Genomic DNA, 24,059 nt, shown 5'->3' with positions numbered 1-24,059 from the left:
TTCAGACTTTAAAGTCTGAAATTCCAGAAGTGAACCAGAGGCGGGGCCGAAGCATTGGGGAGTGGCTGCGCGGGCACAGGATGTCTGTGGGGGACCATTAGAAGCCCTGAGTAACTTTAACTCATTTTCCCCCGACCCCCCTACAGTATCCCTTTAAGGGATTTCTAATGATGGGTAAATGGAAGAGTCTGATGTTCCTCTGAGTCATTAATGTGCTGTCATTTTCACAACACGGAACGGGGTTAAGGGGCAGTCTTTCACATTGCCTTGTATTATCTCTGCAGTGACTGCTATCCTGTTCTCAGATTGTTTTTTTATGTACAGAAAAGCTAAGTGGCCTGATTTGCAATGAGCAGCATGTACCACTTGCAACAGGAAGAATGTTTTAGCATATGAATGAACATTAACCATAATGCATTTTAATGATTGACGTACAAGAGATTCCACTGAGGAATTGAATTTCAGAGTCCAAGCCAATGGGCAGATGAGTAGAAGCTGATGCAGGTTTATGACAAAGGGAGGGGAAAAACACAACTGAAGATGAAAGAACATCATTTACTGGCTCACCACAGTATTTATAGACATGTTTTACATAGCGCAAAGACTCTTGCTGTACATGCCTATGTCCTTACATTACCTTTTATCACCTCACTGGGGAATTTTCTCTCCCTCCTCCTTCCTGTCTATGTATATATCTTTATTGCATTATCTTTGCCTGTGCCAGGTCTTTCTTTCTTTGATTAGAATTGATAAATCAAGTCTATATGGGACCTGATTGTCAGCTGAAAGTATGCAGAACTTCATGAGCTGCCAAACCCTTGTAAAGTGTGAAGAATAAAGACAGAAAGGTTAATTCAAAGCAGGATGAGAGGCATGGCTCATGATTTGAAGTCTCTGGTTCATTGAGGTTATCGTGACATACCAGAATACAGATTATAGGAGTGTCAATTACTTTCTAGTCAGTCTTGTTTTTTCTTGTTACAGCAGTTTGTATTGTTACAGCAGGTTGTAAGTTTTTCAGCACCCTTTCAAATCCCGCTAAACCCCAAATTGAGTATGTTAAATTCTAATAGCAACCAGGATGATAAGCACAGTGCATCCGGAAACTACTCACAGCGCATCACTTTTTTCACATTTTGTTATGTTTCAGCCTCATTACAAAATTGATTAAATTATTATTTTTTCCTCAGAATTCTACAAATAACAACCACGTGAAAAAAGTTTACTTGAGGTTTTGGCAAATGTGTTAACAATAAAAAAAAAATGAGAAAGCACATATACGTAATTATTCACAGCTTTTGCCATAAAGCTCAAAATTTAGCTCGGGTACATCCTGTTTCTCCTGATCACTCTTGAGATGTTTCTGCATCTTAATTGGAGTCCACCTGTGGTAAATTCAGTTGATTGGACAGGATTTGGAAAGGCACACAACTCTCTATAGAAGGTCCCATTGTTGACAATTTGTGTCAGAGCACAAACTAAGCAAAGTCAAAGGAATTGTCTGTCTGTCTGAGACAGGATTGTCTTGAGGCACAAATCTGGGGAGGGTTACATAAAAAAATCTGCTGCTTTCTAGGTCCCAATGAGCATAGTGGCCTCCCATCATCTGTAGGTGGAAGCAGTTCAAAACGAGCAGGACTCTTCCTAGAGCTGGTCTGCCATCTAAACTGAGCAATCAGGGAGATGGATCTTAGTCAGAGGGGTGACCAAGAACTAAGTGATCACTCTGTCAGAGCTCCAGAGGTCCTCTGTGGAGAGAGGCGAACCTTCCAGAAGGACAACCATCTCTGCAGCAATCCACCAAACAGGCCTGTATGGTAGAGTGGCCAGACAGAAGCCACTCATTAGTAAGAGGCACATGGCACCTCACTTGAAGTGTGCAAAAAGGCACCTGAAAGACTCGACTCTCAGACCATGAGAAACAAAATTCTCTGGTCTGATGAGAAAAAGATTTCATTATTTGGTGTGAATGCCAGGTGTCACGTTTGGAGGAAAGCAGGCACCGCTCATCACCAAGCCAATACCATCCCTACAGTTAAGCATGGTAGTGGCAACCTCATGGAGGATGTTTTTTAGCGGCAGGAACTGGGGGCCAGATTTATCAAAAGTGCCTGAGACAAAATATTAGTAGGTTTTTAGAAATCCATGCAGAACTGTCTCAGGCATCTTAAGAAATCATTAGATAGTGCAGATTCCTTCTAAAACTGTTGTAAAATAGGAGGAACTATGAAGGTCTCTCAGACAGTGCAATGTGTGAGGGGAATTGCTATTGCTGATGTAACCAACACACTTGCTGTATTGATAGCAGCAGGCTCTTAGGAGGAATTCAGCAGGGGGAGGAGCACATCACAAATCATGTGTAGCTTGCACTCTGCAATCATGTCTAGCCTGCAGTTCTACACCTGTAGCACTTCTATCAAGCACTTCTTAATCTGCGCCAGTTTAGGGATGGATTTGCACTTTTCTTAACTGGAGTACAGCTCTAGAAATTCATGCTAAATTGCCACTGTTTCCTAGGATTTAAGAAGATACTTATTATGCAGAACTATTCTCCCTGCTGGTTAGAACAGATTAAGAAGAAAAAACTGTTGATAATGCGTTGATAAATCTCCCCCTCAGAGACTAGTCAGGATAAAAGGAAAGATGACTGCAACAATGTACACAAACATCTTGGTTGAAAACCTGCTTCAGGGTGCTCTTGAACTTGACTGGGGCGAATGTTCATCTTTCAGCAGCAGAATGACCCTAAGGGCTCATTCACACTATGTACTACGCTGTCAGTTTTGATGCAACATACATTGTGCACGATGCATATGGCAACATGAAAGTCCATAGACGATGTAACGCATCTGGGGACCATTTATCACACGACGCAGCTGCCGTAACGCATGCATGCATGCGTTGTGTAGTGTGTATGAGCCCTAGGCACACAGCCAAGATATCAAAGGAGTGACTTCAGGATAAATCTGAAAATGGCTGTGCACCCATGCTTTCTATCCAACCTGATGGAGCTTGAAAGGTACTGCAAAGAGGAAAGGGTGAAACTGGCCAAGGATAGGTGTGCCAAGCTTATGGCATCCTATTCAAAAAGACTTGAGGCTGTAATTGTTGTCAAAGGTGCATCAGCAGTATTGAGCAAAGGCTGTGAATACTTACGTACACGTGATTTTTCATATTTTTTATAATTTTGCCAAAGCCTCATGAAAACTTTCTTCACGTTGTCATTATGGGATGTAGAATCATTATGGGGTGTAGAATTCTGAGGAAAAAAATTAATGAAACCCATTTTGGAAAAGGCTGTAACATAACATGTGGAAAAGTGATGGACTGTGAATAAGTGGTGCACTGTATATATAAATGGTGTATAGAAACAATGTAGTAGACAGTTTTGGTTTTTTTTGTATATGACTTGTTTGTTTGGAGCTGCATTACAGTTTGCTTTCCAATCTTTATATATTTAACTGGTGGATCAGTCTGGAATAACCACGACATTCAAATCCTTGCACAATCTGGAACCCCGGATACCTGAAGGATTTGTTGCAACTGCACCACAGCTCCTGCAATCTTAGATCAAAAGGATCTAATAACTTGGTCACCCCCAGAGTCCACCGCAATACCTTTGGAACCAAAGCCTTCTGTCATGCTGTTCCTTACACTTAGGAACTCCCTGCCACACCCAATCAGGACATCTCCATCCCTGGAAGCATTTAAGTCCAAATTGAAAAGCCACCTGTTTAGTCTGCCATTTGTGAACAGTTGACTATTTCCTCTGTAACACAGTCCAGCCTGCAACCATGTATTGATATGAGACTTACAGTATCTATGCACTTTTAGCCCTATGGGAGAAAAGCACTTTACAAATTGTATTGTATTGTATAATTATTGTATGTTACTTTAAAAGCAGGAAGAGAAATAGGGGCCAGACTTCATTTTTCAGTAGAAAAACGTGGGATGGGACCTACCGTAAGTTGTGGCAGAAGAGATTGTTTGCATGTTTCTTTCTTTAGATACATAGTTAACTGCCTAACTAATTATGCACAAGTGGAGGCTTGTGTCAGTTGCTATGCTGGTACAACCTGCTACACACCCAGTCCAGAGGAAATGGAATTTTAAGACCCCACTTTTTGAACAGGAATGCTAGAAGCTAAGCCTGTACGGAGGTCTTGGATGTGTATGGATGGATATACATCTGCACGCAGCTACAGCCATAAGGCTCAGACGGAGCAGGCCGGTATGTGCCTGTAGACCAGATTCACATGACCTAATGTGTGAAAGACCAGTCAATACTGGCCAGCATGTCTGATTGGTTCACAACTGATAAAACGTTTGCTTATTAGTCATCTCTCATTAGTCAAGAGAAGAGTTCACTACTGATCCACAGGTTCATAGATAAGAAGAAAATATTGGATGGTGTGTACCAGGACTAAGGTCCCTTTTAAAACCTTTCTAGAAGCATAACCACTCGTTGTGCGCTATACAAGACCCAAATGTAGTTTCTGTTAAACAGAACCATAATAGAATGGGCCATAGGCTTCATTGTGAGCCACCACTCATACAATAGAGTGTGATTGGCTAGTCTGCTCACAGCTTTTGAAGCTGTCACAAAAGCAGGAGGGAATGAGGCTGTACCAGGTCCTTAGTACTTTCCTGACTTGGGGAAAGCAAAAGCACTGTCAAAGGACCTAAGAGCGAATGTTGTTCTTTATAAAACAGTAAAGAATATGCAGATATCTTTGACGATACAATTTGCATTAACGAAGTTACTGTGTAACATGGACTTCCTTCCCCTTTTAATACTTTTTTTATTTTTTAATATATGTTTAATTTGAAAAAACTGCATTGTTTGGTTAGTCTTGATCTTATTAGCTGCATCTAGCAACAGCAGCTAAAGCAAGCTATGCATTTATCGCTTTTCCTCGGTTGATCAAATCGAATCTGCCAAAAATCTTTAGCACAACATGCTGCATCAATTTTCAGCAAAAAAAAAATCAATCTAAATTACAATCGGCCCAGATGGAAAATTTTGGTTGATCGAACGCGGCAGGCGAGCAGCTGTAGATTGACAGCCCATAACGTTGTGCAATTCTGCGGTTCAATAGATTTTGTGGGAAAATTGCCATGTAAGGCAACAATCTATGAGTGTATGGTGTGAAGACCATGAATGTGAAGGGGGAGTGGCTGATCCTGAAGTGTGGTTGTTTTGGTGGTAGTGAATTACACCTGAAGTGAGAGGGACATGGAGGCTGACCTATTTATTTCCTTTTAAATGATGCAAATTGCCTGGCTTTCATGCTGATTTGCTGCCTCTAACGTACACACATCCAAATTTGAGTTTGATTGGCCAATTTTACCACTTTCATGTAGTATGAAAGCTTACCTACACAATGTGTTCAAAATATGGTATCCCTCACAGAGGTTGTAAAATTGGTAAATTGGCCAATAAAAATTGGATGTGTGTATGCACCTTAAGGGCTAGTTCACAATACTCATTTGCTTTGCAGAATAATTCTGCAGGTCAACTCACTGCCCATACAATTATTTGAGGCTGTACACAGTACTGCATTGTAACGGATCAAGTTATTCTAACAATCCACATGCAGGCTTTGTTTTAAAGACTATGTCCAGTCTCTACTACAGTTCCCGCTCCTTATAATGCGTGTGTTGTGCAACTGACCACTGGGAATCCAGCCTATACTGTTAGCCATAGACACTGAACAAGCATGCAGATCAGATGTTTCTGACTTGATTATCTGTATGCTTGTTTCAGGTATGTGATTAAAACACTACGGAAGACAGAAGATCAGCAGGACAGTAGTATTGTTTAAAATAAGATTAATATGGCACCTACCGTATGCCTCTCACTTCAGGTTCCCTGTAAATTGAATCTGTGTCCTGACTGTTTAAGTTCTAAATTGTCCCCACCCTTTACTCCCTCACAAAATAGGTCCTATTAACCAATTTCTTCCATGTCTAGTCATATAGGTAACTGGGTTAGTGGGCACTGGTTTCATGGCAGTTGGCCAATGGGAGACAAGAAGAGTTGGGCTTAATGTATGGCTCAGGCTTGAGTCTCACTCCATAGACTGTTGTAACACAGGTTCACTTTGACCGTTTCTGGATGAGCTCTGTTATAATCTGTTTGGAGACTCTTATATCTGGCAGGGCATTAGATTTTAATGTCGCGGGTCCATGTGACCCAGCTAGGATCACGCTGCTACACTCAGCTGCCAAACAATTTGTGTGCAAAAACTGACTTCTGACCCGGTAATCACTTAACGCCAAATTACATCTATCTTACGAGCAGCACGGTGGCGTAGTGGTTACTGCTCTCAGCTTGCAGCGCTGGGTCCCCTGTTCGAATCAAGGCAATATCTGCAAGGAGTTTGTATGTTCTCATGTCTGCAAGGGTTTCCGTAGGGCACTCCAGCTACCTCCCACATCCCAAAATCATACAGATAAGTTAATTGTTTTTTCCTCTAAATTGGCCCAAGACTACGATCTATACACTGCACAATACATACATAGACCTACCACTATGGTAGGGATTAGATGATCGTGAGCACCTATGAGGAACAGTTAGGTGACAACACAATATACTCTGTACAGTGCTGCGGAAGATGTTGGCGCTATATAAATCCTAAATAAATAAAATGTAATCTTATCTTGAAAACTGTTATTTATTAGTGTTGTATGCTGTTACTCTCAATAACGATCACAGAGGACCTTTTGCTTTATCAAATATTTGCCTTTATTTCTTAACCTTCCCGGCGTTCTATTGAGATCGCCAGGGAGGCTGCGGGAGGGTGTTTTTTTTAATTAAAAAAAAACTATTTCATGCAGCCAACTGAAAGTTGGCTGCATGAAAGCCCACTAGAGGGCGTTCCGGAGGCGTTCTTCCGATCGCCTCCGGCGCCCAGAATAAACAAGGAAGGCCGCAATGAGCGGCCTTCCTTGTTTTGCTTAGATCGTCGCCATAGCGACGAGCGGAGTGACGTCATGGACGTCAGCCGCCTCCGATCCAGCCCTTAGCGCTGGCCGGAACTTTTTGTTCAGGCTACGCTGGGCTCAGGCGGCTGGGGGGACCCTCTTTCGCCGCTGCTCGCGGCGAATCGCCGCAGAGCGGCGGCGATCAGGCAGCACACGCGGCTGGCAAAGTGCCGGCTGCGTGTGCTGCTTTTTATTTCATGAAAATCGGCCCAGCAGGGCCTGAGCGGCGACCTCCGGCGGTGATGGACGAGCTGAGCTCGTCCATACCGCTCAGGAGGTTAAAATCTGTTACTATTTCTATGTGAAAACCTCTATGCCATTAGGGTTGTAGTAGGGTTGTTTTTGGCTGATTATACAACTTTATTTTTTCATTTGTAAAAGTGCGTTATAACAGCAGCATGTATACATAAATGCTGTTGTGATTACACGTCTTTGTTTAACCTCTGTGTTTATGTATGTTTAGTCGTCTTTCATTTTATTTTCATATGAGAGCTCTTGAGAAGGGAACGTGAATTAGGAATTCTTCAAAGCTGCATATTTTCAATATGCATTCAGGCTCTTTTCTGTAGACAAATGCCTGCAGAAGATTTGCAGACTTTGCTGTGTTATCCTCAGTGTAAATGGAGCTATGCACTGCACCTCACATATCATTGTTACACCACTACAGGGTGTCAGATGTGAACCTGTGACTAACAAAGTAGCCAATCAGTCTGCACTTATTGCTGGTAGGTTCAGAAGGGGTCAGCACATGCCATTTACCTCCCAGTATGTTAAATAAAAAACACACATCCAGACATTTGTCTATCCTTTCAGATATGGCGAAAACTGATCTTCATGCTTTTGCAGATTCATACAATTTAACAGTGTCATTTTATGTGGTTTAAAGCAGCTAAACTGCTAGTTAGTTGTAAAGACGTTGAACAGGGTTAAGTTCTGGCTTGCTGTGCTGCTACAGAATTAATGGACATAATTGTTGTTTTGCTGTGTAGTTGCTCAAGGATTAAAGGGGAACTGAAGAGAGAGGTATATGAAGGCTGTCATGTTTATTTCCTTTTAATCAATACCAGTTGCCTGGCAGCCCTGCTGGTCTATTTCTCTGCAGTAGTATCTGATTAAAACCAGAAACAAGCATGCAGCTAGCAGAGGCGTATCTAGAGGGGTGCAGGCATGGCTCATGCCATGGGCGCCACAGCACCATGGGCGCCATGGCTGTCCCTTCCTCCCTCTGCCCCCTCCTCTCTCGTGCTCCACTACCATACTGAGGGATGCCGCTTGTTACTTATAGTTGGGGGGCTAACTCTAGCAACCTTTACTCCGGAAGCTACTTACATGGTGGGGGAGACTCGTCTAAATATCTATGCCGGGAGGGGGGCACCTGTTGCTACCTATACTGGGGTGGACACAACTCTGGATATCCATACTGAAGGAAGACCTCCAGTATGGATATGGGGCGCAATTTCAGTGTTTGCCATAGGCGCTATATTACCCAGATACGCCCCTGGCAGCTAGTCTTGTCAGATCAGACTTATAAGTCTGAACCACTGAAACGCCTGATCTGCTGCATGCTTGTTCAGGGGCTATGGCTAATAGTATTAGAGGCAGAGGATCAGCAGGGCTGCCAGGCAACTGGTATTGTCTAAAAGGAAATAAACATGACAGCCTCCATATACCTCTCTCTTCAGTTCCCCTTTAAAGGGAACCCAAGGTGAGAGGAATATGGCAGATTCCATATTTAATTTCTTTTAAACAATACCAGTTGCCTGTCAGCCCAGATAATCTTCTGGCATAAGTAGTGTCTGAGTCAAACCCTGGAACAAGCAGATGGATAATCCAGTAAAATCTGAGTCAGAGCACCTGATCTGCTGCATGCCTGTTCAGGGTCTATGGCTAAAAGTATTAGAGACACAGGATCAGGAGAACTGCCAAGCAACTGGCATTGTTCAAAACAAAATAAATGTAACAGCCTGCATATCCCTCTCACCTCGGGTTCCCTTTAAAAGGAACCCTAGGTGAGAGACATGGAGGCTGTCATATTTATTTACTTTTAAATATCAGTTGTCTTACAGGCCTGCTCATCTTTCTAGTCAGTAGAGTCTGAATCACACACCTGAAACAAGCATGAAGCTAATCTTGTCAGATTTTGTCAGAAATAGCTGATCTGCATGCTTGTTCAGGGTCTATGGCTAAAAGTATTAGAGACAGAGGATCAGCAAGACAGCCTGGGCAATGTGTATTGTTTAAAAGGAAATAAATGTTAGCCCTTATATCTCACCTTGGGTTCCCTTAACCTCATCAGCGGTATGGACGACTATACACGTCCATCACCGCCGGAGGTCGCCGCTCAGGCCCTGCTGGGCCGATTTGAGCAAAATAAAAAGCAGCACACGCAGCCGGAACTTTGCCAGCCGCGTGTGCTGCCTGATCCCCCCAGCCACCCGAGCCCTGCGCAGCCGGAACAAAAGTTCCGGCCAGCGCTAAGGGCTGGATCGGAGGCGGCTGACGTCAGGACGTCGGCTGACGTCCATGACGTCACTCCGCTCGTCGCTATGGCGACGATGTAAGCAAAACAAGGAAGGCTGCTCATTGCGGACTTCCTTGTTTATTCTGGGCGCCGGAGGCGATCGGAAGAACGCCTCCGGAGCGCCCTCTAGTGGGCTTTCATGCAGCCAACTTTCAGTTGGCTGCATGAAACAGTTTTTTTTTTAATTAAAAAAAAAACCCTCCCGCAGCCGCCCTGGCGATCTTAATAGACTGCCAGGGAGGTTAAAGGAGTCATCAGGCAAGTTAAAACATAGCTGATTTATTTACCTGGGCTTCCTCCAGCCGCACGCTGACAGCTCTGTTCGCAGCCTTGAGGTCGTCCTTACTGCGCCTGCGTGAAGCGCCGCTGTCAATCAAGCTCACGTTGTCCGCAGCTTACTGCGCAGGTGCAAAACTACTGACAGCGGTGCTGGTGCAGTAGCTGAGGTCGGCCTCTGCACACAGAGCGGACTCCGGGCTGGCAGCTGCGATCAGAGATGTGGCTGCAAGGGGCTGGATGAAGCCCCAGGTATGTAATCTGCTATGTTTTATTATGCCTGATGACTCCTTTAAAGTAGTGACTGTGCAAGCTACAGGCAGAAACTGATTCAATTCTGTCTGCTTGTTATGAGTGCAGTATTCTCCCCAGGCCATAATTTTGGTAAGTGCCCGGCTGTCATTGCCTCTCCTGACTCCCTTCCTATGCTGTTGTTTAAGCAGAGTTGCACAGCGAAGTGGTAAATTTACCTATCCTAGTGGTGGCTGTGTTCATGTTCCCCTCTCTGTAACTTCAGCCTGACGCTGTGAGGCTTTGTAGGCGTCCGACAAGCTTGGGGAGCTGTATGGCAGTACAAGACCTCACAGTTTAATGCTGTGAGGCCTTGGACCTCCAAATGGGATAGTTATCAAAAAGCAATATACACACACATTGGGCTCGATTCAGTAAACCCAGTTAGCACGCCTAAAGGCTTTGGGTGTGCTAACTAGAGTGCCAAGTAGTTAGCACATACAAACTACTTAGTACTGTAGTTAGCACATGCAAACTTAGCACCGTAGTTAGCACATGCAAACTACTACTTAGCACCGTGCTAAATAGGGTGCTAAGCTCCATGGTTAGATACCGCTGGTCTTGCTAATTATAATCTTGTAAAAGATAGAATATTTGGAAATTTAAATTCAATCTGAGCTCTATATATTATGTGACAATCATTATATTATTGGTAACAATACCTCTCATCTTCCACAGTGATAACTGATGCTGAAGCTATATACTTTGTTGGATTTAATAATTGATGTCAGACTGTAAGGGCCCGTTTCCACTATCGCCAATCCGCATGCGTTGCCCGCATGCGGATTCGCACAGTCAGTACAAGTGGATGGGACTGTTTCCACTTGTGCGTTTCCCCGCACGTTTTTCTGTGCAGAAAAAATCTGCATGGTAGGGCCCTCAGAATTCGCCTGCGTGTGGAATGCAGGCGAATCGCACGCAATGTATTTAATAGGGAAATCGCATGCGTTTTCCCCATGCGTTTTTTGCCGCGAATTCGCATGCGATTTCGCATAGGTATTAATGTTAATTTACACAGGCAGTGACATGGTTAAATTCGCATACAGCCTTACCCATGCGAAATCGCATGCGAAATCGCAGCAAAAACGCATGCGGAATCGCACCCGCATGTGATTTGCCTGCGGTGATTCGCCGGCGATTCCGCAACGCTATAGTGGAAACGGGCCCTTACAGACTGTTGGAAAAGTTAGGAGGCGCACTGCTACACTGCATATTCTGTCATATGTTCCTTTTCTTTGTTAAATAAATACTGATTTTTTTTTTAAACTACGGTGCTAAGTAGTTTGCATGTGCTAACTACTTGGCACCCTAGTTAGCACGTGCAAAGCATGTTAGCACATGCAAAGTGGCTTTTCACTGGCGTGCTAACACTTAGCACCCTTTTCTGAATCAAGCCCATTGTTTAATAACTACATTTTGAAAATGTTAAGCCAGTCCAAGTTGAATCTGAAACCAGGCTGATCAGTTCACACTTTTCTATTGTCCTTTCTGTGAGCTTGCATCTATATCACCATGATAACAAGCTTGCTATGCATGTGGCTAAAGTGCACAAATGACGCGCATAAAAAAGCTAAAATGTACCTACCCCATGCTGCTTTGTGTTGTCCTGTTCACATCTTTTTTCTTCAGTTATGTCCCCCTCTGTACATTTTAATAATGAACTGAGAGGTAGATATCAAATTTTTTGAAGTAAAAAGAGATTACATAATTTTCCCCCGCTTCAAAATGTGTTGGATTGGCCTGAACTTGGCATAAACAAGATCCCCACAGTGGTCTATGTGCTCTGTTTGGTATGAGGATTTCAGGGTAAATTGTGTGCATGGAAACTGCTTCTCCTCTTCCCTTCCAAAGTAAATATCAGCCTTACTGTATCATCTCCCTCTGGCGCTGATGAAAAGCAGTTCTGTCTTCCAAACTAAATATGTACTGTATTTCTAGTTCCAGAAGGTAGAGATGCCTATACTGTACATTCTGGCATTCCTCCCTTTTCATGGACAGTATGGAACTTTTAAAGCAGAGAAGATTAAATCAGATAAGGCTCTATAATCTTCTGTTTGCAATAAAATGTAGATTCCTCAAAACATTTGGTTTTTATTAAGTTACCAGTTTAAGAAGGCATAGAAGCCAGGATTCATTTTACTGGCTATGATAATATGTTTGAAAGATTTCTAAAGGCTCATACAAACGCATGATTAAAGCCATCTGAGGTGGCCAGTAACAACCACCTCAGCCGATAGTCATGCGTGTGTACAGTGGCTGCTGCTCTGCAAGCGATCCACCTGGCGGCACAACTTAGCTAAGCGATGGCCAACTTCAGTGTCCTTTCGCTTCCCCGCCCGCCTTATGACATCACTAGCTACCACTCCATCACCCCTCCACATAGGAGCTGTCAGCCATACCAAAAAATGTAGATATAAATACTTGTTCTACTTATATAACATATGTATTTCACTGTTCACATTTTGATTTTAGTGATTATTCTATAGTAAAAAGAGAAAATCCTTCTTTGAATTTTCCATTCTAACTATGTCTATCTTGAAGCCAATCCTGGCATTATTTCCTCCCTTACTATGTCTGTGTGTCATTGCCCGCCCCCCTCCCGGTCTTCAGACACTCCGGCCCAGCTCTGCAGTAGAAAGTGCATTGTCTCAGCATGAGAAATATTGGCCAATCAGAGAGGAACAGAGGTGTGGGAGGGCTGCATTAGTTATGTCTGAGGGAAAAGTAAAGAAGAAAAAAAAGAAACCCAGCATGCCCTGCAATTTCCTTTGTGCGTCAGATGTACCAAATAAGAGCCGGGGAAACTGGGGAATGTTGTTTTATGGAGAAGAAAAGAAAGTGATTTTTAACTTTTGGATTACCTGGTTATCATCTTTATTACTTGTTTACCAGACAAAAATAAAGAATTGATTTTTTATTTTATGCCTGACAGTTACGCTTTAGGAGAAGACACTTGATGTAGTCAGACCTCCTTCAGGTTGTTTCCAGACCTGCGGCGTGTAATATGTAAAAACCTTTCTTTGTAATTAGTACAATTTATGATTAGTTTATGAATCATTCTACCCCCTTTGCAATTGTGAATGGTCCCTGAATTGCTCCCCATTAAAATTCTTCTGTAGCTTAGTTCTGTCCAACTCACTTATCAGACTGTGCCATCTGTTATATGGTCCTGTGTACCGCTTTGGTGAAGCCCTTCACAATCTAAAAAGGAAATACCGTATTTTTTGGACTATTAAGATGCTCCTGACCATAAGATGCACCTAGGTTTAGAGGGCAAAAACCAGGGGGGGAAAAAATATACCAGTATATGAAACCTGGTGCATCCACGGTGAAGGGGCATCTTGTGGATTATGCCCTTTTTGTATCTCTTCTTTCACTTGTGTCCTCCTGTGTCCCCCCTGTGTCCACCTCTCTTCCCCTTGTGTCCTCCTCTAGCACCTTTGTGTCCTCCTCTAGCCCCCTTGTGTCCTCCCCTGTGCCCCCCTGTGTCCTCCTATGCATGGGCACAGAACAGGGAGTCCCCAACATTGCGCTTGGTTGGAGGATCGTATTGGCAGGTGTTAATACTTCAGGAACGACCTGCATTTGGACTATAAGACGCAGTGAATTTTTTTTCCTCACTTTTGGGGGAAAAATGTACTGTTTTTTAATGCACTTGTGTCACAAAGTGGTTCTACGTGGTGCTTGTGGTTTATATGTGGTAGAAGAGGTATGACCTCTCGTGACATACAGAATTGCACTGATAGCGCAAAACATTTTTTGTGGCAGAGGGAGATAAACAGTAGTATTTCTAATGTGTAGTACACCACATGTAGAAGCATTTATTCTGGTGATAGATTTATAACACTCCTGTCATGATCATGAAAGTATTTTTTAATTTGCAGATAAGCAAGGGGATTTTTTTTTCTTTTAAACAAATCAGGATTTCTCTATTTTATAAACACAAGTGACAAAAGTAAAGTTCAAAAAAAGTTTTTGTTTGTTTTTTACAGTACTACAACTTCTGTTTAGACTGTGCTCTATGTTGCTATGTGCCACATTCCACTGGAGCTATATCACCAGCTGATGGACATTGTGATACTTTGCTGTGCATGTTCCTTACCAACATTAGATTGTGACAACACTCCCTTATAGCTCTGCATAACATGGCAGCAGGGGGCTGCTAGTAGAGCTGCAGTAAAGAATTCTGATTACCATGTGATTATACCACATGAAAATCCACAGTGTAGTTGTTGACAGATCTGGAATGGAGACCAGGGAATATCATTTGATGTAACCACAACGATTTTTTTAAGAAACTGGTGTTCACACATTCACACCAAAACATGCATGCAGAATTCTGCTGTATGTTAAAAGCCTGGCAGCTCTAATTTCCTTTAAGAAAAGGAAAGTGTACTTTAAAGAAAACATGAACACAATTTTCCTTCTCTTGATCTTATCCCTATCATGTTCTGCAGTTCTAAATAATGTTTTATTAATGCATAGTGACGTGTCACCTTGCTGGCCAGAGCTGCATAGTGTGTCATGGCAATGCCATCTTGCGGTTTCCAGATTTTTAAAATGCCAATTCTGCATGCGGACAGGTTAATGCAGCCTATTAAAATCAATAGGCAGCCTCTAAATTCATGTGTGCGGAAAATTGCCAATGGTAGGCTTCAAAATATTGTATCATGCATGCGAATCCCCATAGTCGTGCATGGCTAAAGGGATTTGGTTGTGTTCTCATATCAGAAGATGCACACCGGCACAACTGGAGACAAGGCCCAATTTGTAATTGAGGCCGAACTATTACTTTGACAGCAACTTGAGCTATACTGCAACTGGTATCACATTGTGACAGAAAGCTATGGTTGCACTGTGACACTGGGGCCATAGTGTGGCACTGATGGCAATGACACTAGCAAAGTGAGGCTGCCCTGTGCAAATATATTCACATTCTCCCTGCCAAGCTGTGTGTATCTGTCTCCTTCTCCACAGCTACACAGGGCTTCTGAGTATGACTGCCAAAGACTGTTACCCACTTGCCCAGCCATTGAGAAGGCTCATTGCACAGTGTACTGGGGGTGCTAGACGGGTAGGTGGAGGTTGACCGCATAGTACACCGGGTGTAGTGGGGGATCTGGCATGAGTGGGTGGGGAGAGAGTAGGGCATTAGACATTAAAGGGAAGGTCCAAGCAAAATAAAAAAAAATGTGTTTAACTTACCTGGGGCTTCTACCAGCCCCATGCAGCCATCCTGTGCCCTCTAGTCACTCACTGCTGCTCCAGTCCCCTGCTGGCAGCTTGCCGACCTCGGAGGTCGGCGGGCCGCATTGCGTACATTTTTACGCATTCCCTCTAGTACAGGAACATTAACACATACATTATTACGCGTTACTGGTTCAATGCGTACATTTTTATGCATTGAACCAGTAATGCGTAAAAATGTATGTGTTAATGTTCCTGCACTAGCGGGAATGCGTAAAAATGTACGCAATGCGGCCCGCCGACCTCCGAGGTCGGCAAGCTGCCAGCAGGGGACTGGAGTAGTAGTGAGTGACTACGAGGGCACAGGATGGCTGCATGGGGCTGGTAGAAGCCCCAGGTAAGTGAAATTCATTTTTTTATTTTGCTTGAACCTTCCCTTTAAAGATGTTGTTATACTGGATGAAGCATTCAGAAAGAAAGCACCCTTGGAGATTGTTGCTCCGTGATCACATGGCTTGTTTAGAATGCAGGTATGAAGCACTTCCTCTAGCATGAACGTGAACCTTAATCCCCAAGTCCCCTGCAGCCATCCAGTGCCCGCGCCGCTCCTCGAGTGTCCTCCGATCCCCGTTTCATTTTCGGCAGGCTGAGAGTCGGCCCCTGATCACGCCTAGTCTTCTTCGCCTTGCCAGTGTCAAGCGCATCCTATGCATGCGCAGGATGCCTTTGACGGCAGGGAGGCGAAGAAAACTACCCGTGGCCGGAGGACAACTCGACCTAAAACAAAACGAACCCGCTGTATACTATAATCCAGATTGTCTGAATCTTTTCCTACGGCTTCTGAGATTAAATTGACTGTGTATACTCGTAATTATCCCTTCTTTCAAGTGGTGATAATATCTGCATAAGGGCAGCACGGTGGCGTCGTGGTTAGCGCTCTCACCTTGCAGTGCTGGGTCCCCAGTTCGAATCCCAGCCAGGGCACTATCTGCAAGGAGTTTGTATGTTCTCCTCGTGTCTGTGTGGGTTTCCTCTGGGCACTCCAGTTTCCTCCCACATACCAAAAACACAGATAAGTTAATTGGCTCCACCCTAAATTGGCCCTAGACTACAATACATACACTACATGATACATATGACTATGGTAGGGATTAGATTGTGAGCCCCTCTGAGGGACGGTTAGTGACAAGACAATATACTCTGTACAGTGCAGCAGAAGATGTCAGCACTATATAAATACTAAATAATAATAATCACACTATGAGCGCTTCAATGCAAGGTATAGGAAAATTGCTAAGCGCTTGAAAAAGCGCTTTGAAACATGATTTTGTGCACGCTTTTCTTCCGAAAGTACATTACAGATATTCAGTTCCAGGTCAGAGTTCACTTCCTAATTGTCTGCAGGAAAAAAGTTCAATTCGACAAACAAGTGCTTATAAAAATCGCTCATCTCTCATAAAGCACAGGGGAAAGCGCTCACAAAGGCGCTTAGCGCTTGCAATTTATAATTTGAACAAGGCTTGACTGAATACAGAGAACTTAATGCATCATCACTCATGCAATGTAAGCAATAGCAAGGAAGAAGGTTACCTTTTAAAAGGGAAACAAAATTGGCAATACATGTGTATTGCATTATTAATCAGAAACTCATTTTACATTGATTTAAAGTAGAACTACAGTCAGAACTTCCTGGCTCTTGTTCAGGTAACATTTTTCTTCTGAATTTTTCATCTTCTCTTTAAAATAACATTTCAGCACAGTACAATTGAAAAAGGTACCAACAAGTAGGTGAAAAAGTACTACCAAAATTATTCTCAGTAATTTCTTGCTTGCTGTTGGTTTTAAAGGCGTTTTGTTGACAAGTTGTAAAAATATTACCTAGGAGAATGGATGGGCCCCTCTTTGCTTTAAAAGATTAGCTATAGAATGTTCATTACAATTTATGGAAATCTTACAAAAATCTACAGTACTTAGTTTCACTTTTTAAGAAGGCATTGAAAGGGTTAAGCCTCAGTGTTTGCTATATGGAGAGCTGCCTTGGAAGGCATACTTATGAAATAGCCGCCGGGAGATTTGGGCACAGGATAAAGAGGGTAAACGGCTTACTCTGCTCCTGCACAGGTCCTGGCAGCGTCCCAGTAGCCATGGATAGTGGGGAATGATGTAATTCGGTTTCCAGCTATTGCTGGCGGCTGAATTACAGTGTTTTAAAAGTAATTTGAGCTCCGTCTTTTGATGGCGCCCAAATTTACCAATTGAGTCCAGCTATAGCCGTAATTCCTATTACAGCCTACGGTGTCGCCTTGGAAGAGCTCTCCTGAAGTCTGCTTACAGTTGCTGATAAGAACCACCATAGCGGTAATGACGAGCACTTGGCTAGCTACATCACCCAAACGCCCCCCCGACCCGATCGCCACCGCCCTGCTCTGACCGCCCCCCCCCAGCCTCTCTATAGCCTCCAGGGGTCGCTATGGCGGCGATCGGAACATGCCCGATCGTCGCCATAGCAACGCCTAAAGCTATGGCAGAAGTCTCGGCCATCGCGGGATCGCGGCCAGGTGAATATTGCCGGTGGCAATCGGAGGGGGGGGAACAGTGCCGGGGGACTTGCCCACATTTTTTTTTTAAAAAGCTACCCTCGACCGCATGGCCGCAATTAATTGAACGCCAGGGTGGTTAATAGACATGTTCATCTGCCTAATCAAGCACAGAACACAGAGAGGCGAAATTCTTCAGCAACTATATGTGGAATGAAGATTGTTCATTGTGTATTGTGCTAGAGTTCTGGTCTGCTGTAAGCACATTTAATTATAAGTACACTAACACTTTAAAACACACTCTAGGCATAAATGTTTTCCTAGTCTTTCCTAGGCAGTGCTTGTTTTCAGCTGCATAGACGCTCTTGGTCAATCTCAAATCACTTTTCAGTTACTTGTCCAGGTCTCAGACAAAGGCCCGTTCCTGAACCACATACTGTCAGTTCTACATGGTTTCACCTTTTCAGAATTCAGTGTGGGCCAGCCGTCTTGGGTAAAGGAATTTCAAGCAGCAGCTCATCCCCCCCCCCCCCCCCATTGTGCTTTAAGGTGCGTACACACGCACTACTATAAGGAACGACTGGTCTGTCAGACCATCCCGCTGGGCGGGCATTCCAGCGATAGTAGAGCGTGTGTACACAATCTGTCGGCAGACTGTACACACTGTTTCTGAACAATCCGCTGAGCAGATCGTTCAGAAACAGTGTTATCAGTCTGCCAACAGACTGTACACACGCTCTACTATTGCTGGGACGCCCGCTCAGCGGGAGGGTCTGACGGACCCGTCGTTCCTAATGGCCCGTACTCACGGGCTGCAGAAGTGGCCTGTCGCCAGCACACGTGAGCGTGCTAGCGACAGGCCGGCGACAGCTTCTCTCCAGGTCCCTCCGCGTACACACGCGGAAGAGGGACCAGCGGCGAGACGGAAGCTGTCGCCGACGTTCCTCCTCCCCCCGCCGGAAGCTCCATTTACCTCTATGGAGGTTGCTGTCGCTAGTCCGCGTACTCACGCGGACTAGCGACAGTTGCGGCGGAGGTGCGGCGGCAACTGTTGCCATGCGATTGAAACTTTCAATCGCATGGCAACAAGAGCGACGGGCGACAGTTCGGGGTGCGCGCGCGTGCAACGGCCCATACTCACGGGCGACCTGTCGCCGCAACACGCGCGCGCCACGTGTTGAGGCGACAAAAGTCCCTCGTGAGTATGGGCCATTATAGTAGTGCGTGTGTTCATACCTTTAAACTCCAACTTGGCTACTTTAGACAATGTGATCACATTGTTGACACAGGATTTTTAATTGCAGAACCCTAAATCTACACAAAAAAGATATGATATGAGGACTTAGATGATGAAATTATAAGGTGGTATATTTAAATATCTGCTTGAAGTGAGCAGTGAGAGTTCATTTGATAGAGTTTGCATATACTGCTATCCTTTCAGATGAATCTTATGCTAAGCAGTAGCAGCATATAATGTACACCAAAGAGTACATGTAGTACCCCAGTCCATTTTGTTTTGCCTGTCCTTGTTACATAGAAGGTGAGGTATTGAACAAGCAATTGAAATGGGACTTTGTAGAAATTAAGTATTGATTACTGGTGCTCAGAAGTATTGATCCACTGAATAGTTCTCAGAACTGCTGACCATTAAGGATGCGATTAGATTCTACAGAGCACTGCTTGGACTGCAGAATTGTCCTGCATAGCATTAGTATGTCTAAAATATGATCAATCGAAGGCATAGAGAGGTTTAAGGAGAGCTCCGAGGCTCAATCATTTGTTATATTCCTTAACACAAGCTGACTTTAAACCCTTCTCACAATAATAATGTTATGTGACTCCTCACTGTATCTTAAAGGGACTCTGTAACAAAAATGTAATTGTGTTTTCTACCATCCTACAGGTTCCTAAACCTATTATAACGTGCTCTGGCTTACTGCAGCACGTTATACTATCACCATCTCTGTAATAAATCAGCTTATCTTTCCCCTGTCGGACTTGTCATCCTGTGTCTGGAAGGCTGCCAACTCTTCAGTGTTATCTGCTATGCATGCCTCCTCTATGCACACTCCCCTGTGTGTGTGTGTTATTTACATTAGCCAGCTTTTCTCTGCTCTCTTATCTTTTACAAGCTGGATAAATCCTCTGTTCACATACTGATGAGTCACATACTGCAGAATTACAGACAACCGGGCAGAGCTGTCTTCAAGAAGAAACAATCAGCTTGTAACTACTCTTCAGTGAGCTGCAGGGGGAAAGAAACACACACATGATCTCTTGAGATTCAAAAGGAATGCTGTATACAGCCTTATTGTGTATGGATGTATTTTCTATGTGTGGACATACTGTACATCAACCTACTTCCTGTTTTGGTGGCCATTTTGTTTGTTTATAAACAAACTTTTTAAAACTGTTTTTAACCACTTTTAATGCGGTGGGGAGCGGCGAAATTGTGACAGAGGGTAATAGGAGATGTCCCCTAACGCACTGGTATGTTTACTTTTGTGTGATTTTAACAATACAGATTCTCTTTAAGATACTTCACTGGCTGAAAGTCTGGCATTTCTTGTTAGAAAGTGGTATTCTCGTATTTACATAAAAGTGAAAGCTACGCCAGTATTAAAATATGTGATTTGTCCTTGTGCATTGCTGTATATACTTGGAGAAAAGTCAATCCCCAGCTTTTGACACCAAAAGATGGGAAAACCATTTGACCTGCTGCTAAACTGACCTCCCCAATTATTCTTTGGGCCCTCCTCCAGTCTCCTACATAGACCAAGCGTTGGACGCATGTGTGATGTGCATAGTATGTGATAAAAGCATGTCCTTAAGTTGCTTCTGACCCACACAAGAGCTCTGTCTCTTGACCTCAGTCCTGGTGCTCATGTAAGCAGTCAAAACTTTCATGGAAAATACAAGCTTTGGTGCCCTGCATTGGGAAAGGTGTGGACACAATTCTAATGCAGTCTGCACCGTACATACATTCCCCGTAAGGGGCTGAGTGGGGTATTATTATTATTTAGTATTTATATAGCACAACATCTTCCGCAGCGCTGCACAGAGTATATCGCCTTGTCGCCTAACTGTCCCTCAGAGGAGCTCACAATCTAACCCCTACCATAGTCGTATGTCTAGGTATGTATGGTGTAGTCGTGTATGTATCATAGTCTAGGGCCAATATAGGAGGAAGCCAATGAACCTGTCTGTAGGTTTTTTGGATGTGGGAGGAAACCCACACAGACACTGGGAGAACGTACAAACTCCTTGCAGATATTGCCCTGTGTGGGGTTTGAACCAGGGACCCAGCACTGCAAGGCGAGAGAGCTAACTATTACGCCACTGTGCCGCGTAAGTACCTAAGTCCAACTTTAAACTTCATCTGCAGACAACCTGATCCACCAACTTTTGGACCATTTTTCTGTAACAAAATATGTTGGCTTATCTGTGGGTATATGTGGTACTTGGTCTTTAAAGTGTCACTTGATCCAAAAAATATTACCTGCCAGGGTAAAGAATTAAGACCCTGCAGAAATCACGATTGCCAGAGGCTGTCACTGTGATAGAGAGCAGCTTCAACTGTAAATCCGCCCTCCCTTTCATATGCTCACTTTTTCTTGCCACCCCATGTGGGGAAGGAGGTATTGCTCCCCCTCCAGTGTCCTCAGTCAGAGGTGTTTTCAGCAGCAAATTCTCCCATAATCAGCTTAAGTGTCTGTAGATCTCACAGCATTACATTACATTTCTGGGTTCAGTTTCTACCAATGACACGTCATGTACTTACCGGTATGTTTTCCCCTTACCTGTGTAGCTTTCCTACCACAAACGCAAAACTTGCATTGAGCAGTACAACGCTGCAGTTAGATCATGTTGATAGTTATTGGAAAATAATGTGTTGTGTGTGTGTGGTAGGAATAGTTACCTCTCTGATCAGTTTCAGATCAGAATGGGATCTATCTTTTTGACAGATTGGGTAGCAATCTAGAAATGTATAGCTACTTAGACTGTGGATAGTGTCAACAAGTAGTTCAGTTATCTGTAAACCATTGCTTAAAAAGTGTTAGAACTATATTCAAATAATACTAATTTTAGAAAAAATTCTGAATTTTCAAAATACAGTAGAGTTCACTTCCACTAGAACTGTTACCAGAAAATGAATATTGATATTCTGGTCTGCAGCACTAGTTCCTGTATGATAATTAGGTCACACTTCTGCTGATTAATTCACAGCTGTCAGATACCGCATGCTTTCATTTGTTTATTGTATTATTATTTATATGTGTCTTACTTGCATATATAGAAAATGTACCTGGCTACAGCCTGGAAGGGTAAGTCCGTCAGTGAGAAATTAATACAGGTATTGAAAGTAAAAACTGCTGAGGATGCTTATGTAGACTATAGCGAACACAGCTATTGTATTGCAAGTTTAGGTATTGCACAAGTGAGAATAATGTTACCATTTTCTAGGTCACAGTGTTTCATTTACTACAATAATAAGTCGCAACAAACACAAATCCTATAAAAAAAAAGTGTTCTCAAGTATTTTTTCCTATTTCGTTTCTCAGCACGCAAAACAAAGAAGAAGATAAAAGGAATCCAGCAGCCTAACACAGTCGCAGTACGTGAACTACCTGAAAGTTCAATGAGCAAGACCATTGTCCCTGCAGCTGTAGCACAACTCACACCTGCCCTGATCTCCTTGTTGGAGGCTATTGAGCCAGAAGTATTGTACTCAGGATATGACCGCAGCTTGCCAGAAACTGCCCGGCGCCTCATGTCCTCTCTCAACATGCTAGGAGGCCGTCAGGTGGTTTCTATTGTAAAATGGGCAAAGGCTATACCAGGTAATGTGCATATTTCAAGAATGATTTATTATACTTGAATTGGTTTATTATTATTTTATGTTGTACCAACACCTTCCATGATGCTGTAAATATTATGCACACAAATTACATGGAAAAGTAAAGGCACTATGGAGAAGAGTTACAGTTATGTTATGTATAAGTATATTATATGGGACAGTCTGCAAATATAGCCGTTACAAAGAACGCCAAGCCTGCTGTAGCTTGCAGTCTGAGGGACAAAGTGTTTTATTTCTGTGTAAGTAACTTAACATTTTCAAGTAATTAGTAATCAAATAGAGAAGGGTAAGCTTTGTTTATGGATATTAACTTGACAGTTCAGTTGTATCAAGAGTAAGGTGTTGTTCATACTATACCCTTGGCCATGTATGTATTTTTGCATGCACTTTTTTCAGTGCATGCTTAGTGCATTCATTAGTAATACAATGTGTACAGCTGCCAATGATACATCAGATTCTAAAAACATAAAACGCGTGTGGGGGAAAAATTGGACAGTCCAAGTCCAAAAGGTGAATGGGCCCTGCGATTAACATGAGGTGTCAGTTCTAATCCGTTTCTGTATTGCCAAAAATTGTGTAAAGCGGGTGCAATGTTAAAGGGAACCTGAAATGAGTTGTATGTCTGCAGTAATGTCTGAATCACATACCTGAAACATGCAGGCAGCTAATCTAGTCAGACTGGAGTAAGAGCACCTGCCATGCATGCTTGTTCTTTGCCTAAAAGTATTCGAGGCAGGGGATCAGCAGGACAACTAGGTAACTGGCACTGTTTAAAAGGGAATAAACATTGCAGCCTTCAGATTCCTCTCACTTCAGGAGTGCCGTAGCCACTTGCTGTGTCCATATGACATTAAAATTCGTCTCTGCACTCTCCTTGCTAAAAAATCATAGATAACGCTGGCCTCAATTCACTAAGTCTCTAGAGTTATCACCATGGTGATGAGGCATGTAGTATTCAGGAAACATTTTACCTCAGGCAAACCTAAAGTTAACTCTTCTGTCTTTAAGTTAACTCTTCAATCCTTAAAATAACTTCAGAATGCTAAAGTAAAAGACAGGCTGTTAATTAACTAGCGTGTGAAAATAACTACAGAGAAGGTAACTTAACTACAGAGGAGGTATTTTAACTACAGAGGAGATAACTTAAGGAATGAAGAGATAAGATAACTTTCGCTGTGTGGAGGTAAGTTTTCTCTTGCCTTATTATCTCCAGCATGATCTTAGTGAATTGAGGCCACTGTTTGTTTATCTCTGACCTGATAACATCACTACAGAGTTGTAAAATAATGACAGCAAACACATCTCCTCCTCTCAGGGAATTCAATGGCAGAGTTAATTGGTCAACAAGTGTGAAATACACATTCCAGGAGCAGACAGCAGCAGATTGTATACTTTACTTGTT

General features: G+C 43.2%; 2 protein-coding genes across 8 annotated transcripts in view; one reads left to right on the top strand and one right to left on the bottom strand.

Moving 5' to 3' along the window:
- ARHGAP26 (Rho GTPase activating protein 26) overlaps positions 1 to 24,059 on the bottom strand; it is a 1,021,369-nt gene that overhangs the window by 17,651 nt on the left and 979,659 nt on the right. The gene's annotated exons all lie outside the window — the stretch shown is intronic.
- Positions 1 to 24,059, top strand: part of NR3C1 (nuclear receptor subfamily 3 group C member 1) — a 237,102-nt gene that overhangs the window by 181,448 nt on the left and 31,595 nt on the right. For all 3 annotated transcript variants that reach the window (XM_068277495.1, XM_068277493.1, XM_068277494.1), the window contains exon 5: positions 22,362 to 22,640. In XM_068277495.1, the coding sequence (XP_068133596.1) occupies positions 22,362 to 22,640 (279 nt within the window). The remainder of the gene's footprint in view (positions 1 to 22,361; positions 22,641 to 24,059) is intronic.

The sequence above is a fragment of the Hyperolius riggenbachi genome, chromosome 3, assembly GCF_040937935.1.
Source record: "Hyperolius riggenbachi isolate aHypRig1 chromosome 3, aHypRig1.pri, whole genome shotgun sequence".
NCBI lineage: Eukaryota > Metazoa > Chordata > Amphibia > Anura > Hyperoliidae > Hyperolius > Hyperolius riggenbachi.
This window is presented reverse-complemented; position numbering and strand designations above follow the sequence as displayed.